At 36.5% G+C, this 20,145-nt stretch overlaps 1 protein-coding gene across 2 annotated transcripts in view; it reads left to right on the top strand.

Annotated features, from left to right (window-relative positions):
- Positions 1-20,145, top strand: part of LOC123875500 (receptor-type tyrosine-protein phosphatase kappa) — a 144,175-nt gene that overhangs the window by 78,651 nt on the left and 45,379 nt on the right. For both annotated transcript variants that reach the window (XM_045921353.1, XM_045921352.1), the window contains exon 2: positions 9,189-9,628. In XM_045921353.1, coding sequence (XP_045777309.1) covers positions 9,436-9,628 — 193 coding nt within the window. In that variant the 5' untranslated portion in view covers positions 9,189-9,435. The remainder of the gene's footprint in view (positions 1-9,188; positions 9,629-20,145) is intronic.

Here is a 20,145-nt window from a genome sequence, read left to right as displayed (position 1 = left end):
TCACCAAAAACCACACCAAAAAGAGTTTCTAGGACTAATTTGAAAATTCGCGCGTTTCAAGTTGACATAGAGTCCGATCTAGAGTCATAACCCCACTCCAGCTTGCCCACTCGCTACCCGCTTGTACATTCGACAATTCGAATGCCCCCGAAAGCCGCAAGGCGCATTTCAATAAATAAATAAATTATGCTTTGGTTTTTATTGTTGTCGCACCTACTTCACTTCTAAAGTACGTTACATCTCATCATCTTATTTTACAAAAAACTACTGTTTTTAGGCGGTAAAGGTTTAAAGACCGATTCTAGTTGACACACGGATATGGGGGCCCACAGGCATGGATTGCTTAAATTCAAATTCAAATTTTTTCAAATTCAAATTATTTTTATTCAATTAAACTTTTACAAGTGCTTTTGAATCGTCAAAAGGGCACCAAGTAGTCTTAATCCGTCACTGAGTCGGAGTATAATATTTTCTTTCAACCTCTTCACAATAAGTAATTAATTAGGAGACATCAAAGGCAGAGATGAGCTTCCCTGGACTTCTTGAAGAAATACGCTCTTAATACAAATGTCTCTTAGTATTATTCGTTCGCATTCATCTTTGTGCCTTTATTTCTCCCGGTACATAATACTTACTTGTACTGAATATCCGGTCTTGTCTTATGTGATTATGTTCTTTTATGATATTGTTATTGAAACGTACCTAGTAATTATCCTATATAAGAGCCTCAATAGCTCAACCGGTAAAGGAGTGGACTGAAAACCGAAAGGTCGACGGTTCAAACCCCGCCCGTTGCACTATTGTCGTACCTACTCCTAGCACAAGCCTGACGCTTAGTTGGAGAGGAAAGGGGAATATTAGTCATTTAACATGGCTAATATTCTTTAAAAAAAAAAAAAATTATATTCTCCTTGATTGTTATTATCAAAGTGGTTATTTTACCTTACTATCTAAATATGTAAAGGAAAAAGGTGACTGACTGACTAACTGACTGATCTATGAACTATATAGCCTAGTGGTTAAGACATTCGCCACTAGCATGGCTCGAACTAACTTTCTGACTTAGGGCTCTGGATTCTAGCCCATTTGAGCCTACAGTTAATAAATTATTTTTAGGAGATATTGACCTTAGCATGACTTGTTATTTACCCGCCACAATCTATTACAGATAAACAAAAGAACTGACAGTTCTACAAAGCGTGAATTGTAGCTCTATTGTTTGATACGCCGACGGTTTAGTAACATCATGATGAGGCAAAGCGTATTTTGAAATGTTGCCAAACGATTGTATTCTGATTTGTCGATACTTCAACTCACCTATACATTTAGCTAGAGGTAGTTTAGACTGTAGGTACTTTAAAACAAGTCTAATGCTATCTCTTAATGAGGTAAATAATCCTATAAGTCATTTTTTTCTGATATTTTAAGGATCTTCAAGGGTTTGATTCTTTCGACATCAATTGGGGCTTTTATAGGTAACCCATATACTTACCCATCATTTCAGATTGGTCTCGAAAAAAATACTTTGGAGTATCATGCATTTTGGCGTCACACACGATATATGAGTGACACAGTAGTACGTAGGCACTCATAACGCAAATCGCTCTTTGATGTCTTGATTGATAGCAATCGTTTGATTCAACTATCATTTATTTCCGTGCCAAAACTGAAAACGCAATGAATCAAACTGCGATTGTATGACTGTCATCCATTGTCAAACGAAAAGGTTCACAATAATGGAAAAATTTGAAGAAAATTGTATGAATACAAACTTCCTCGTCACCGTCAATAACCTAGCTGATGGATGTCCACTGTCCACTGCTGGACATAGTTCTCTTGAAGGAATTGTGATATATTACCGCTATCTGCAGCTTGTGTAGTGCCATCTGCCACTCGATTCTTGCAATACAAGTGTAAATTAAAAATTTATAACACCCCCGACAAGTGAAGGTTACAGTAACTAAATAAGAGCTAATAACTTTCAAACGGCTGAACCGATTATCTTGGATGATAGCTAAGAACACTTTCGATCAAGCCACTTTTCAAACAAAAAAAAACTAAATTAAAATCTACGATGCCACAGACAGATACACAAATACACCGATACACACGTCAAACTTATAACACCCCTCTTTTTGGGTCGGGGGTTAAAAAAGAACTCACTGACTAACACATCAGCGCCCAGCCCAAACCCTTGGATCCAGAAAGCTGAAATTATGCATACATTGCTCTGTATAATGTTAAAGTTTAAGGGAACAACTGCTAGTGTGTTATATTTCAAACTTCAGCATCAATTAAAATAAGCGCGTGTTCACGCGGTAGTAGTAAAACTAAACGCGTATGAAATTCCATTTTTAAAAATGAGTCGGAAAAAGTTAAATCATATTGTAATACCTAAGTAAAAATAGATCTTTTAATCTATGGCACTACCTACTTGATCCTTTAAATAACTTGATAAAAGATGGACATCCTCTAAATAGTTGTGCCTACTGTTTAGCAATAATTTTTATCGTTAGAGACAGATATAAGCGTTTTCTGTCCGAATACTCTGAGTTACTTCCAAGTTACGCCTTAAAAAGTAACTACTTCAAAAAGCAATGCTACCTTATATAGGCTCAACGACACGATGGAATAATTTATATCAGTTTGAAAATAACAATTATTAATAATTGACTTTGATAGACTTGCAGAAATGGTAGAGAGAGAGTTGACTTGTTCCTTTGTGTTCAAAGTCTTCTCATGCACGAGAGACAATATCTAAGTTAAGTTCAACTACTTAGATCATAATAATATTCCAATTTCTATTATTCATGTAGGTACTCTGTAAATACATGGTGTAATTAGAACGTTAGCGAAAATTTTGCGCTATCATTATACAACCCAAACATAATCCAATACTAATAACCTCTTGCCTTATTCTTGTAGTTTTAGTGATTTAGTATTTTTCAAACCCGCAATGTAAGCTTGCAAAACTCAGGGTCAATGCCCCACTTACGACGCGCCACTGACCGGCACCTATCTACGCAACGTTTGTTGACTTCTAGCGTCAGCCAGATGGTTTATTTGTAATACATTGTGAACTTTTAAAAAATACAGGTATTTTTTTAAATCGCGTTTTTTTTGTGATATTTTATCAGTAATCATCAGTACTATACACCAGTAAAACCTCTACACGCACATCTACACGCACGAAACGTTTTGCATCTTCATTCCTCTTACGCATGGCTAAGGTTTGAAATACTTCCGCGATCAGTGTTTCCTACCAATTACAATCCGGATATCTTTAAAACAAGAGTGAATAGACACCTTCTAGGTAAACGCGTCCCATCTTAGACCACATCATCACTTTCCATCAGGTGTGATTGTGGTCAAGCGCTTACCTATATATACCTTACGAATAAAAAAAAAATCTATAAGTCAACGAACGACGATGACGAATTAGGTACCTCCATTAGACTTATCATATGTCACCATCTCGTAAATATCAGATGCGCGAAGAGATAATGTCCGTCCACTTCCGCTGCGCCCACGCAACACATGTATGAATGAAGAGAAAATAGGCATTAACCACAAGTTCAAACAAGGTTACCTTGTAGTAACATTCAGCGGACAGATTATTGACATCGGAAATCTGAATTGTTTTAACGTCTCTTTACCTAATAGTACTAGATATGTATCTATACCATATTAAAAATGCGAAAAAGTGTGTTGTTTATTGGTTTGTCCTTCAATCTCGTCGCAACAGAGCAAGGGATCAACGTAATTTTTTGCATGGATATAGTTAAAGATTTAGAGAATGACATAAGCTTCTTTTTATTCTGTTTTACCTACACAAAGAGTTCCCACGGGATTTTAAATACCTAAATCTTTTTTTTTACTTTTGGTATTAGAGGTTAGTATACAAATGGTTTACGCCTACTGAGATTTTCGTCTCTGTCATTTGTATGGGATTACGTAACAGAGAGAGCCCTATACTAGCTTGTTTCCGTGGATAGAGTATAGTACAAGATAATATTACCGGCCTCGTTCACTAATGGACCAAGAAATACGTACCTCGTACATGAACTTTGGCCATTCGGTTAAAATTTCAGCCATTCGCTTCCCAACTGTGTAATAAAAGGAATACCTAGTTACAACTGGCTTGTCTGTGAATGCAGTAAACGCAAGGACACACATACGACCTGTCGTTTAACTTTAAATTGGCATTTAAGGCCTTGTCTTTACATTAATCATTTTACATACAAAAGACCATTTCATATCTATAAAAATGTTTGTTGAAGGGTTTATCATTAACTCAATAAATACCAGACGTGAACCAGAGATTATAGAAATAATATTCATTTCTTATCGATCTTTTTTAATCAAATTCTAACACTGACAATGTCGGAAAACACCCAGTTTTGATCTAGAAGCCAATGGCTTCTAGCTTCTTAAAAGAAAAGCAAAGTCAAAGTGCGCTTTATAGATTTCAACCTAAAAGCTATCACAATATCACAATGTCCGTGCTACGGTGGTGAGTGGCGACACGACAAAAAGTCGCAAGTGTGCCGTTACACTAATATGCACTGACCTAGATTCTAGCTGTCGACACAGGTCGCCACAAAGTATTGTATTCATTTCTTCCAGACTGTTTTGTGGGAGCTGTCAATTGTACAATGACTGCAGTCTACACTATAAACCAGTGTAGAGCTCATTATGTTTAAAGTGTTTTTCTTTGCTTTTTATTTTTTTATTTCTAACAAAAGTTTTGAGTACTTTTTATATTTATTTTATGTATTCCTATAAAAAAATACAGCATTTATATTATGCCTTGTCAACTTGTCTGGGGACTGCACATTCCAGTAAAACACACAAATAAAAATATATTATGCGAATGTAACAAAGTAAATAGCTTATGTAAATAAATATTTCGGTCTGTATTTCTACTTGTCTAAATCGCCTAAAAATGCAAAACAAAATAAAACTCTCTAGCAAAAAAAAACTAGATATGTCGGCTACTCTGGTACTCCTAAGGGTCTCCTCATTTCTGGTTCTGTCTTGCATAACCCGTAATAATAAAGTTAAAAGCCTTTTTACATCAAGCCGCACGTTTTTCATTTAATACTCGAAAGTGAGTTTTTTCTAGGATTCCATACATCAAAAGGATAAAAGAATCACTTCCTTATCTGTTTGTCGTGTCTGTTAAGAAAGGGGAATCAAAATCTGTTTATGTGGTACTTCCCGTTGAACTAGGCACGTAGGTAGGTTTTATAGCACAAGTAAAAAAAAAATCTGAAAGCTGTGAATTTTTGGTTGCATCACCAAAAAAAGAATATTAAAAAGTGTTTATGAAAAAATATTAGTTTCACATGTAGATGGCATTAACTTGCAGTATTGCATTTAAAAGTGTATATTTTGTACGACGGTACGGAACCCTTCGTGTGCGAGTCCAACTCGTGCTTGGCCGGGTTTTTCATTTAAAATTGACAGACGGCGGGACACAGAGCAAACAGGATTGCCGTATTTTATTTAGTAACGTTCCAATAAATAAATAGAGAAAATCTAATAAACGAAAGGGATGGGAACCAATAAAAGCAATTTCGAGCTGCCCACGGGCTAGTTATTGCCCGTACGAAGGGTTAAGTATTTTTCGTCGTTTGGACACGTTTTAAAAAAAATCTTGCCAAAACATCTCCAGGTACAAGTTTTTCTTTAAATAATTTTTCAATACATATAAAAAACTAGAGGATGTCCGCGACTTCGTCCGCGTGGATTTTGATTTTTCTATCCCGTGGGAACTGTTTGATTTTCCGGGATAAAAAGTTGACTATTTCGATTACAGGGACTACTACTAAGCTACTTCAACACAAACACGCAAATCGGTTAAGTGGATGGGTTTTTAGGGATCCCGCGGGAACTCTTTGATTTTCCGGGATAAAAAGTAGCCTATGTCCGTCCCCAGGATATAAGCTAACCCTGTATCAAATTTCGTCAGAATTGGTTACACTGTTGAGCCGTGAAAAGGTAGCAGATAGACAGACAGACAGATAGACAGACATAATATAGACACACTTTCGCATTTATAATATTAGTATGGATTAGTATGGATAGTATGGATTGCGAAACCGGCAGCATTAGAACTATTATTGTGTGGTTAAATGGAAAGGGTTGCGATTATTATCAGCAATGAGGTAGGTACTTATACCCTACAAGCAAAGAGAATTTATCATGATACCTATTCTCGCAATTTACCATCTCTTCGTCCCAAGAGTTTGTCGAATCTAATATCGAATCGTAAACACATACCTACCTATTTATTAGATTCGTGAGCCACCGAATAGGCAATTGGAAACAAGGTTAGTTTATTCAAAATAGTCTCATCTCGCAGTGACAACCGCGGGGAACTAATTGTAGTGTAAACATCTGTTTCAGTTTAGTTTACGTAGGTAGGTTACCTTCATAAAGGTTTAAATTAGGGCACCTTATCCATACTAATATTATAAATGCGAAAGTCTGTCTTTCTGTCTGTCTGTCTGCTACGTTTTCACGGCCCAACCGCTGAACCGATTTCAATGAAATTTGGTACAGACTTGGAATACATTCCAGGGAAGGACATAGGCTACTTTTATCGTGGAAAATCAAAGAGTTCCCATGGGATCTAAAAAAATCGAAATCCACGCGGGCGAAGCCGCGAGCATCCCCTAGTGCATCATAATAGCTAAAAATATCAAAATTCAAAAAAATCACGTAAACTTTTATTACTTGTGGCTCTTATCGTATGCAGTAGATGCATTTGACGATTCAAAAGTACCTACTTACTATTAAAAGTTCATTTGATTAAAAAGATATTTTAGATTTTTAGATATTTTAGACTAGTCAACCGGTTTCTTCTCCAGTGCCATTTTTTAACTGTCTCAGATTTGCGACTTGTTGAGTTATGTCAGTTACTCCGAACTGTGGTTGCACTATTTCGTCTACGGATTCCTTCATTTCTTATTTCATTACATATAGATATTCTGATTTCCGAGCATGGCTCTCTTGAGTACCTGTGAATTGTATTACTAAGCCCATGATAATAGCGACAAGCTTTTTTACTCAGATACAAGTCAGCCCTTGACTGCAATCTCACCTGGTGGTAAGTGATGATGCAGTCTAAGATGGAAGCGGGCCATCGGAAGGGGTATGGCGTGAGTATGACAGTTTTTCAGAAACCCCATACTCCTTTGGTTTCTACACGGAATCGTATCGGAACGCTAAATCGCTTGGCGGCACGGCTTTGCTGATAGTGGGAAACTAGCCACGGCCGAAGACTCCCACTAGACCAGACCAGAAATTCAGAAATTATGAAATCGAACCCGGGACCTCCCACTAATAAGGCCACAGCGCCTACCACTGCACCAGGCGTACCACTTTAAAAGCGTTATAGAACTAAGAAGAACCCAATTTAAACCAATTCAAAGCAGTGCAGTGGACTGTTATCTGTGTACATAATGTATTTATCTCAGTGCAAGCTCTCACGTTAGCCCAAATAGCCTAAAACACGTCCGTGTTTTATGTACTGGTTTAAAAGGTTACCTACTCTGTTAAGTGGACCGGCGGAAATAGCCCGCTCTAGGTGCCATAATATTTATTGGCCTACCCAGCCATATAAATCGAACGTTTGGGAATAAAATATGATGCCAGCCATGCCAGCGTTCTATTTTTCAACCGTCATTAAAAACGGAAGAGGTTTCGCAATGTGAACCATTTAAACTAGTTTAATTTCAAAATTTTAAAAACCCTATTTTAGCCCTCTTAGGGGTAGAATTTACAAAAATCCTTTTTGAGCGGATGTCTACGTTATAATAGGCTATCTGCATGCCAAACTTCTACCTGATCCGTCCAGTAGTTTGAACTGTGCGTCGATAAATCATTCAGTTGATGTCAGTCACCTTTTCATTTTATACAGAAAACGTTATTAAGTACCAACTTCATAAAATATTAGTAGAATTTTTTGAAAGTGAAATTTTTCTCTTGTGTTTTTAATTATTAAACTCTCATAAACTCCACGCTGATGCCATGGTGCTGACGCATTGTTTCTGTCACGCTTCATGCTTCTTGTTTCTTGCATTAAAATTATTATAGTGTCTCTATGCCATAGGAATCCCGCATATTATGTGCATTCTTTGTATTTATACAGCAACCCAAGCATAATCTGTGCGACAAAGCTTTCTCGCGAACTTTATAATGCTTGTTCGATGCAAAAGCGTTGTTACAGTGATGACATGATTTGCTTAAAGACGCTATAATATAGTTGCATAGAAATTCGACTCGTGTTAGAAATCAGGACCTAAAACATAAATTATTTTATATTTACCACTAGCTAATGCCCCCGACTTCGTTCGCGTGGATAAACGGCTATCTCCATTCTAAATTACAGCCAAATCCGTCCAGTAGTTTTCGTGTGAAGGAGTAACAAACATACACACATGTCACACGAACTATCTCCTTTATAATATTAGTGTAATTTAATTTGGTACACGTTTTAAAGGTATGTTTCCACCCTTACTTGTGAGTTAGAACGGATCACGGTCTTTGGTTTACACAGGTTACGTTTGTACAAGTAATTAATTACAACGGTTGCTTTTGTTTGATTGTTGGGCGACGGAATTAAGGTGCTTTTCATTAATGACATGAATATTCCCCGACAAATTGTCGGTTTAAACGAACAATATAGATTTAATACATTACGCTTAATTTTAACCTCCTGTATGTATTAGTGATGTTTAGTGAAACCTTAGTACCTACTATATTCCATATCCTCATAAATTATTATAAATTTGAAAGCTTGGATCTTTGTTACCACTTCACGCTGACTGAACTGGTTGGACTGAAATTTGGAATCGAGATATCGTATATGCTATACGAGTAGACCCCTGAATTATCCGTCCCGAGATGCAGCTACATTAACTGAACTGGTTGGACTGTTTGGAATCGAGATAGCATAAAGGTACTCTGAATTATCCGTCCCGAGATGCAAACACCAGGATCCTGGGAAGGGCGGCGAAAATGTAGTAAATAGACAGACAGATAGACATGCTTTCCCATTTATAATATTAGTTAGCAGATATGGATTCATACAAAAAATATTTATAGCTTAATTGATTTGATGATAAGTCAGACCATATAATATTTGTTTAAATATTAAAAGTCTACCTCTTTTGTTTCAGGTGACGACCTCAACAACAAACCAAAACATGTCCGTGTTATGATATAAAAAAAGCATAGCGCTAAGTTTCAGTGTCAAGTGTAAAATAGTTAATTTTTATTTTAATACGCGTAAGAATAAAAAAATTTAGGAAATTAGCTACATAACAAAATAGTGTGCGGGTGTGATCGTAAATTGAAAAATGTGCTGCTAGTAAAACATTTCCGTAGTAAACATATTCTTTTCGCGCGTCCGGTATTGTGGTCGAAATGTCTTCGAGGACGCAGCGCGGGACGTCGGTCGCGACGAGTCAGAGGAAACACAGGTCCAGGTCTACTCCGAGGTATGACCTGGAGAAGAAGCCGAAGAAAAAAGACCTGAAGGCAGCCGGAACGACCAGCTTGGTGTCGATCCCTAACAGCATAAAGCTTACTATGCTCAACAGCGGCCTCATATCTTTTGGTGAGTTTCAGTAGTTCATTCCTATCGTATGAATGAATGAATTTGATTTATTCAATAAAATGTGGGTACAATACGATGGTAAATGATGGTATGATTCAAGTATGAATCCTAAAGTACTATAGTGAAGCTGTGGTAGCCTAATACGTCCGCCTGCTATTAAGGAGGCTGGGGTTCAAGCCCGCACCCGTAACTCTAACTTTTCATTAAGTGCGTTTTAAGCAATTAAATATCACTTGATTTAACGGAGAAGAAAAACATCCTGAGAGTTCTCCATAATATTCTCAAAGGTGCACAAAGTCTGCCAATTGGCCAGCATGTCGGACTCTATGGCCTATTCTCATTCTCAGAGGAGACCCGTGCTCAGTAGTGAGCCAGCCATGGGTTAACGAACCAATGCTGGTTTAGATTGGATTAACACGCTTAAGATACCTTTGAAATCACTATGACGAACTCTCAGGCACGCAGGTTTCCTTACGATGTTTCCCCAAGTGACATTCAATTGCTTAAAGTGTTGAATTTTTACCTAACAAATTAAAGTTACCAGAATCCATTCGTATCAAATTCCTATAAAATCCAGGTCAGGATAGAGGTCAGATTCTGGAAAATGCAATGGCAAATCCCACATGGAATACGATATAATTTCATCAGGTTTGGACCCTTGCCGAGTGTCCCGCTCTCACCAAAGTTCAAACTGATTTGGAATGCATAACGTAAACCCAAAATGTAATCAGTATGCACCGAAAGCGATCTTGAATTTTAACTCCAATACATAGGACTCTTTAGGAATAGCCACGGATCCAGATCTATACTCTATCCCGGAAATGAGTTAGTAGATCTCTCTTTTGCGTAATCCCAAACAAATGACTCAGACAAAATTTCAGTGGCCGTTAAGAGGGGTCTCTCCGTCACTCGCTCCATACAAACGTAGTTCCAATTTCATTTGAATATTAAGCAACCAAAGTCCATGAAATTTTGCAGACATATTCTAGAAACTAATATCTATGTCTCTGGTTTTCCAGATTTCTGTCAAAATATTCGTTTTCAAAGTTACGCGGTCTTAAAAATTCACATACAAATCTTTGAGCCCCTGTAATTTTAACACTACATATTTTTAGAAAAATCTAAAACGCCAAAGACACAGATATTAGTTTCTAGAATATGTCTGCAAAATTTCATGGACTTTGGTTGCTTATTATTCAAATGAAATTGGAACTACGATTGTACCGAGTAAGTGTCGGAGAGAGCCCTGTTAACCATTTTAAGTCACTGACCAATCACAGACATGTTTTCAAAAAATATTCGAAATTCATTTCGAAAATGTTTTCTCAAAACATTCAAAATTCAATTCGAAAACACAGTCTCGTTAATAATAATAATTGGTTGGGGTCTAAGAACCACTGTGATTTTTGTCTTTGTCATTTGTATAGGATTACGTAACCGAGAGAGAGTTATATCTAATAACTTATTTCCGTGGATAGAATATAATAAATCCACTCTGTTACATATTATAGCAACTGAATACCGTAACTTACTTTAAAGAAATGCATCTAAACTGTAGAGTGAGTTTACAGTCTATATTCAAATTCAAATCATGAATATTATGTTTTATTCAAATAGGCTTTCAGGCTCTTATGGATTTCAAAGACCTACTGCTACAGACGCGTTCTTATTCTTTCATCAGCTATGGCCAAGCTTAAAAGTGAAAAAGATATTCCACTAGCTTTTGCCCCTGACCTTATCCACGATACATATTATACAACTAGCTGTGCCCGCGACTTCGTTCGCGTGGAAAAATGACTTTTCGGGCAGCATATTTTGAATTAATTGACATAACTTTTTTATTTATGAACCGATTGACATGAAATAAACACTAAATGTTAAGTGAAGCTTACTACAATATATTAATGAAAACCGTATCTAAATCGAATAAGCCGTTTCTGATATTAGCGTGCACAAACACACAGACAAACAGACAAAAAAAAAGACAAAAAAAAATTACAATTTCGGGTTCGGCATCGATATAATAATAACCCCTGCTACTTTTTTTTATATATTTCCATTGTACAGACACCACTTTTCTACAATTTTACTATATGTATAGATTTATAGCTATAATACTCAGAGATAATGTAGCTATCTATTAGTGAAAGAATTTTTGTAATCGGAAGAATAGTTTTGGAGATTACCTTCGACATCCAAAACACACATTAGTACCTAAAATATTGGTATGGAATTGAAATTGTTAGATTATCCTAATTCTACACAAGCCTGACCCAAAATCTAGTAACACAATTTTACAAACAACTTCAGATTACCGATACAATTTTATGTTATTCCAATTTCGTCTAGTACTCGTATGTTTTGCGTTCCTACAGGATTGACGTAGATGTATGAGTCATGTAGTGCGAGATATGTTTTCCATTATCAATTTTACAAGCTTCTGCCGACGGCTGACGCATGCCGATGTAAAACAAACACAGAACCGTTCGTTATCAACATTATAATCAACCATTGACGCAATATGATCAACTATCACCTTTTATGGTTAGTGATATGGAACTATTGAAAACTAGAAAATTATATTTTGGCATCGGAATCATCAACCTATCCACCGGTTCAGTATGAACTGGCTTCTCTTAGAATGAGGGCAGTTTAGGGCCATAGTCATCATGCTGGCAAAGTACAGATTGGCAGACCTCACTACAACCTTCTGGTTTAAGACTTTTATTAGTTCCATAAAGGAATTTCCACTTATATGAAACTTATAGGCTATGTTACAGAGTTCAAAATTACATTTTAGAGCGCACAATTATTATAGATGTGTTAGTAGACAATTAAGATATGTTATTTCAATTTCTAACTTCTAATACATAATATTATAATATTACACTAGTGGGTAGATTTATACTTAAATTCTTAAAGTACCATCGCAACATAAAACATACGAACGCGCGAGGAACCTTAGGGAACAGATATAGTTGAGCAAGTTCAACGCCGCCTCTTCATCTTCAACTTAAGTTACACGTTTCATTAAATACTGTAATGGTAGGGGTTTACTTGAGATAATTTAAACACAGTGTTGATGTCAACAATATACCTACAGATGGCTCTAAAAACCTAGCTAAACCTAGAACTTAGCTAAAAAAGCTTTAGCTTTAGTTTTAAGTTACGTAATTAATTATCACCACTATATCATACAAAAACAATTTCGACCATCAAAAGGAGTACAATTGTACCTACTTTGAATAAATGATTTTGACTTTGACTTGACTTTGACAAAAAAAAATTGTCAGTGAATAAATAATTTGAAATTGAGTAGGCTGGCGTTGAAGAAAGTCCAGTCCAAACAAGGCCGACAACCTAAACAAATTGTCAGTTTAAGTAAAAAAATAAACGTAGTTTCAAAGAGTTGCTGATGTGGACATTCTTTTGTTTTTTCCAACACGTCCGTTTCTCTCGGCTGCCAGATGACGAATGGACGAATTCGTCGTTTAAACAAACGCTTCCAACTCTGAACCCTTTTTGAGCTGTAAACAGAAGCCTCAGTGGAATGATTGTCAAAAATGCTTTGTGGCGGTATTTGATTCGAAAATAAACTGCGAACGTTCCCTGAAAAATGTGTTGTGCAAATTGTACCCCGAATTATTCAAATATACTTATTCAAATATTAGTACGTTATATCAAATAAAACCGGCCAAATGCGAGTCGGACTCGCGCATCGAGGGTTCCGTACTCGGGTATTTTTTCGACAATTTGCATGATAAATCAAAAACTATTGTGCATAAAAATAAATAAAATCTGTTTTAGAATGTACATGTTCATATGATCCCCCACTTGGTATAGTTATCTTACTTTGAATATTTAATCACATTTTAATTATTTTTTAAATGATGTAACCGCAAATTCACGGTTTCGGATTTATTCCTTTACTTGTGCTATAAGACCTATCTACCTGTCAAATTTCATGATTCTAGGTCAACGGGAAGTACCCTATAGGTTTTCTTGACAGACACGACGGACGGACGGACAGACAGACAGACGGACAGACAGACAGAAAAAAAAGTGATTCTGTAAGGGTTCCGTTTTTCCTTTTGAGGTACGGAACCCAAATAAGAGGTAAAAAGGATCACGACCCTCAGCAATGAGAATTATGTTGCAAAAAGAGACTCAAACAAACAACAAGCACTAATCTTATCAAGTCCCAAAGCACCTTTTGGCCAAATGGCATTTTCATGTATGTTTAACGTCTATGATTACCCTTTCAACTGTGGAAACCCTAATTAAATCAGTTCAGTAGTTTCTCTGTGATGACTCAACCATGAAATTGCTTGCTCTATGTGTAGTCAACTAACTAGAAGAAAAAAACCATTATCAGGGTTCAGTCGTAAAACAAGAAACCCTTATAATTATGTCGTCACAGTCATTTTCGTGCTATATAAAAAGCTCTGCATGTATCAATTAGTCCCCTATTTGGGGTATCTGGGTTTCGATCCGGGCACCCTGATGGAAAGAAAAAAAAAATGTTTATTTTTACCCGACTGCGGCAAAGCCAAAAGGAAGGGTTATGATTTTAGCATTCTATGTATGTATATATATTATGTATGTATGTATAAGATTCAGTACGTACCTAAAACTATACATAGACATTTACAGAGTGTATCCTAGATTCAGAAATAGGAGTTCGGAAGATTGATGGAGCAATGTCCAATTTCAGGTCATCCTTTTGATAGAATTGTACGAGAATGGGCGAAATAAAACTTCCATTTAGGATATCAAATGATGGAAGCTATATTCGCATTCGGCACCATCCAACGAATATAGGTCAGACAAAGAAAATTGGTTTATAATTTATATGTATGTCGATTCCACAACTACTTACGAGAGTTCCGAGTTTAGAGTTCTGTGTTCTGTTGTGAAAATGATCAATAACAAGTGTAAATTAAAAATTTATAACACCCCCGACAAGTGAAGGTTACAGTAACAACTAGAAAAGAGCTGTTAACTTTCAAACGGCTGAACCGATTTTCTTGGATTATAGCTAAGAACACTCTTGATCAAGCCACCTTTCAAACAAAAAAAACTAAATTAAAATCGGTTCATTAGTTTAGGAGCTACGATGCCACAGACAGATACACAGATACACACGTCAAACTTATAACACCCCTCTTTTTGGGTCGGGGGTTAAAAACATAGACATAAATAATAGGTAATACTATTTACTTATTTGCTAGATTTTCTGTGCCATACAAAATGAAGGATTTTTTTGTGCCTATGGACCGCCCGACTAGAAAAGCTTACTGCCCCACAATCACAATTAAGTACATTCAAGTTACGGAGCATGCCTTGCCCAGTTTTTTGCTTCCCAAATCAGAGAAAACTGCGCATGCTGTATTTTTGAGTAATTTTCCCATGTTGTTTGGTCCTTATTAGGAATAATTTCCCTCTTTCCACTCCAACTAAACGTAAAGCTACGACAAAAATCCATACGGGTTTGGTTTTGACTTTTGACCCGTTTGATTGACCTTTCGGATTTCAGTACGCTCGCTGGCCGAGCCATTGAAACTTTGTTTGAATTGGATGATCTCCATTACTAAGATTCGATTTATGAAAAAGGGCCATCTTTATTACTTTAGGATTTAGGCAATTATCCCATCGCTGACGAGAAACCCATTAGCTATCGACTATTTATTTTTCTCCTACAAGAAACGTACAATAGATGTACCGTTTCAATAAAAGAGATATACTTAATATATACTGATACTTGATCGCTGACTGCGCACACTGCTGGTGAGAACTCTTTCTACACTATTTTGTCACAGCAACAAGAGCTATCCAAAATTTTACTCAGCGACTCTTTCTTGGCTGTCAAACACTCACGCAGTTTGCACCTGTTTGCACAGGCCATAATGCCACCCATATGACGGGTGATTATTTTATTTGCCTGCCGCACTCACACACTCGCTCATACGAGTAGCCCAGTGCCAAAACTATCCCAATTACACACTCGCTTCTCATTGCTAGCCAACTCGTTTCTAGTTCTTAGCTAAACTCGTTTCTCGCTAATCGTCGGCGGTCGGACAACTGTCTTATGGTAAACGTGTTCAATTTATTTTCACCAAGTCTATTCATATTTAAAGAATTTACAAATTTCTTTCATGACGAAGCGGGGATCTCGTCTTGTGAATGAATTCCGAGTTTCTGTGAATCTTACGCATTATTATTTTTGTCTCTCGTCACTCCGTTGTTATTCTCTACATTTATAGCTTCCACTAACACCACTTTTCCACACACCAAATTCCACGTGGGAATGTTTGTAACAATTCCTGGAATTGCGGGTTTTTCCAAAATAATTATTTTTGTCTTTCTTCATTCCGTATATTTTATTCTTGTCATTTTTAAGATTTATAGCTTCCAATTATTGTTGCCACTCTTAACACGTCCGCAAAACGTTCGTATAATGTTTATTTTTCTTCAAATTTCTGGAGCCTTATTTTTATAATTACTTAGGTCATTTTAATTTTCCTGCTAAAACAGAAACCATAACAGAAAATCTTAATAAATCGAAAAACAAACGAGGCTTCCCAATAAATAATATGTGGGTCTGTATAGTTTGTAAGCTATCGAAATAATTTTTCAAGCTACAGCTCTCGACACAGAAATAAGGTAAGAGAATTTATGGACTTTCGCTGTTAGTGAAAATGTGTTTTAATAACAAGGTTTGTAAAACGTCAGGCACGTTTCAAAAAGCCGTTGCGCGCCGTGATCAGAATTTTTTAAATTTCAATTAAGTACTTAGGTACCTACCTACTTTATTAAGTAATATTAAGTTTTTTTTTTTTGTTTCGCACCATACATAGATGGAGCTTGGTCAGTGTTTCGCATTCAGTTATGTTCCAACCGAAACCGAATGGCATATGGGTTTAAACTGTCATACCTACTCGTGTTAGACAGCATCATACCTACTGCCACCAGCTGAAATATCAGTCAAAAGCTAACATGTGTTCATTTATCTGATTTTTTCAAAATCTGTTTAACCGCAATCTCTTCAAAAATGTGGCAAAGAAATGCTAATTTCACAATGTTGGCTTATTGTTCATTCCGACTTTTTGCTTGAAAGCCGTGAATAAAGAGGCTTATGGTAATTGCACCGGCGACGCTCCGGTACCGGTGAATCTACCGGATGACACCGGCCACGTGGTTCCGTTTGACAATTACACTGAGCATACGCTAACTAGGGTTGCTTCTATTTCCTCCTTTATTAAACCGTTTGAACGTCTATTCCGTTTATGCACCCTAAAACAGCCACCCTAGGGTGTATGATACTTGGAAATGTGTGTGTGTCTTAGATCCACTCTGAAGTAAAAAATTCCGATAACGTATTTCATTTACATAAATAAAGCATGTTTACAGTCTGACTTTTTTGCTTCAAGGCCGTGGTTAAAGAGGCTTATGGTAATTGCATCGGCGTTCCGGTACCGGTGAATCTACCGGATGAAACTGGCCACGTGGTTCCGTTTGACAATTAACTAGGGTTGCTTCTATGACAGTTTTATTCTTTGAGAAGCAATTCAAACACCATAATATTGTTTCACTTTAGCACTAATCCTTGCTTGCTCTGAAGTTCTGTTCCCATTTTTTTTGTTTAAAATAAATAAATAAATAAATATACTTTTATTCGGGACTGTAAGCTAGGCGCAGACACAGTACATAGAATGAAAATAGATAAAACGTAAATACTAATAAATTAAACTTAAAAACCTAAATATTTATCTAAAACATAATTTCTATTTTTTTTTGTGTATCCGTGTACAATAAAGATTTAAAAATTTGAAAAAATGTAATAAAACAATGTACATCCGCTAGGCAAAGCTAATTTCACACTATCGGGTTATTTACAAAATAGAAAGTTTATAAGTAGTTTGACTTTTTTGCTTCAAAGATAAGAGAATTCAACGTAGGAAACAACGTTGCACAATTACAGTGAGCATAGGTAAATTGACTAGGATTGTTTCTAGGGGACTTTACAGCCAAAAAAGTTCTAGATTCGGCGAACTGAACTAGGAACTAGTCAACTAGTATATTGTTAGTCAACCGAGTCACGGAATTTGTCCGGTCCGTAACAATCCTAATTTAATTACCAAACGTTTCCATCCTATTTTCTCCCTGTGCCAATTAACGTGTGAATAAATCCTGGAATTGGGTCATTTTCTGGCGAAATTGGAAACGAAATTCGCGCTAATTATGTGGATTGAAATCAGCGGTCGCGGTTGCTGGGAGCTAATTTAAACTGATCGCATAGCATATTCCACACGTACTACACAATTTATTTGTGTAATAATCAGTTGAATTAGCTCCCGGGCAACCACTGATTTCATTACCCGTACCTAATGCTGATCGCACACGTCTGGAGATAAGCCGAAAAGGCGCAGCTGCCAATAGAGCCGAACGAAACATCTACTGAAAATGAGAGTAGCAAGCTGCAAGAACATTACGAAATATAAAACCTAATAAAACTGCCAATGCGATTAGAACAAAATTTATTAATTGATCCAACACATATAAAACGCAACACTTGTCCACAGAAAATTAACTGTGCAAACTTATAATTTAACTTAATTAAATCAACGTCTAAAATATGCTGATCTAAATAAATGCCACTCACCACGCACAAAAAAAACTTAAAAGTTTTCAGAGTTCACAATGTTTTATTTTGTTAGGACCCAAATTCGCTGTTATTCCATTAGTAGTATTACCTTACCTCTTGTAATGTTCATACAATAATACATGGCAAAAAATTGAGATGATGATAGCAGATAGTAGGTAGTTTATTTGGTAGGACGCGGAGACCTTTTTAATTTTTTTTCAGTGCAAGAGCAAGAGGCGCAACTGCCAACACTTGCGCCCATCTTGCGCCTGCCTCTAGACGTGTGCGATCAGCATTACGTGAAATGAAATCAGTGGTTGCCCGTGAGCTAATTATTATTGCACAAATAAATTGTACGCTCAGTGTAGTATGTTGAGCTAAGGTTAGTGTGGCAGTTAATGACATCACACAAAAAGTTCAATGGGAACTACCCATATTTTAAATGCGAATGTGCGTTTGTTGGTTAGTTCTTCAATCAAGTCGCAACGGAGCAACAGGTTTTTTAAATAAATATAGATAATGATCTGGAAAGTGTGACAGGCTATGATGATTTATGTTCCAAAATTTTTACCAGTATTGATGGACGGCATTATAATACTATTACTAGAGGTCACACACGAGTTTCTTTCAAAAAATCCGACCTTGTCGCTTGGAATTGGAATTAAAAAATCATCTTTAAAGGTCCAAGGGGTTGGAATGAGCATTGATGAGTAAGGGTTTTGTTTCTTATAATTTACATGAAGCTTTGATAGCGGATAACGAAGGAGCTGACTGAAATACAACGAGCTAAACCCATCGATGGCTAAATCAGGTTATAGTTCAAAACCTATTGATCACATAAATCGATTCCCAAAATCTCGGAGGTTCATTGTACGAAAAAACACGTATAAAATAATGTAGAAGGTACCACAGTTTTATGATAATATCGTAAAACTGTGCTAACTACTAAATGATGCCCGCTAGTTCGTCCGCATGGATTTAGGTTTTATAAAGATCCCGTGGAAACTTTGCTTTTCGAGGTAAAAAGTAATCTATGACCTTCCACAGGATGCAAGCTATGCGTACTTGCCAAAGTTAAAATCGGTTAAAGAGATGGGTCGTGAAAAGTTAGCAGGCAGACAGACACACTTTCGTATTTTAGTATTGTATTACTCTGGTTAGGTACTTGGAATAATGCTAAATGATAATTTATTACACAGCAGATCAGTTTAAATAAATTTAAATGTACTATGTAAGTTTAATTTTCCATTCTATACCGCATTCCGCGGTGTCAATAAATCACCGACTGCATCGCTCCCCAATAAATCCAGTGGAATCTTCCAAATAAACAGCACGCCTGAACTTTACGTTCCATGCATGTTTTATTGGTACAGAAAGAATCGTGTGTGGGCAGACTATAGACGTATATTTATTAACCCCCGACCCAAAAAGAGGGGTGTTATCAGTTTGAAGTATGTATCTGTGTATCTGTCTGTGGCATCATAGCTCCCTAAACGAATGAACCGATTTTAATTTAGTTTTTTTGTTTGAAAGGTGGCTTGATCTAGAGTGTTCTTAGCTATAATCGAAGAAAATCGGTTCAGGCGTTTGAAAGCTATCAGCTCTTTTCTAGTTTTGAGGTTTTTGTGTCGGGGGTTTTTTAAATTTTGAGTTATAAAAGCTGTCATCGCTGTTAATAATATTTTCCTATAGGTAAGTTCAATCTGAAATAATAACCCGTGTATCTTTGATATACCATATCCCATTCGTTCTCGAATTTGAATTTGACCGCACAACAGAACCGTCTCCTTTTAACTAGGTATATTTTTCATAAAAACCGTTACGGAATCACGTTATACCCTGACTTCCACTTAACCAGTTTAATTGTTTCACC

This window comes from Maniola jurtina, chromosome 20, assembly GCF_905333055.1.
Source record: "Maniola jurtina chromosome 20, ilManJurt1.1, whole genome shotgun sequence".
NCBI lineage: Eukaryota > Metazoa > Arthropoda > Insecta > Lepidoptera > Nymphalidae > Maniola > Maniola jurtina.
The sequence above is the reverse complement of the archived record's forward strand: the minus strand, read 5'-3'. Positions and strand labels throughout refer to the sequence as shown.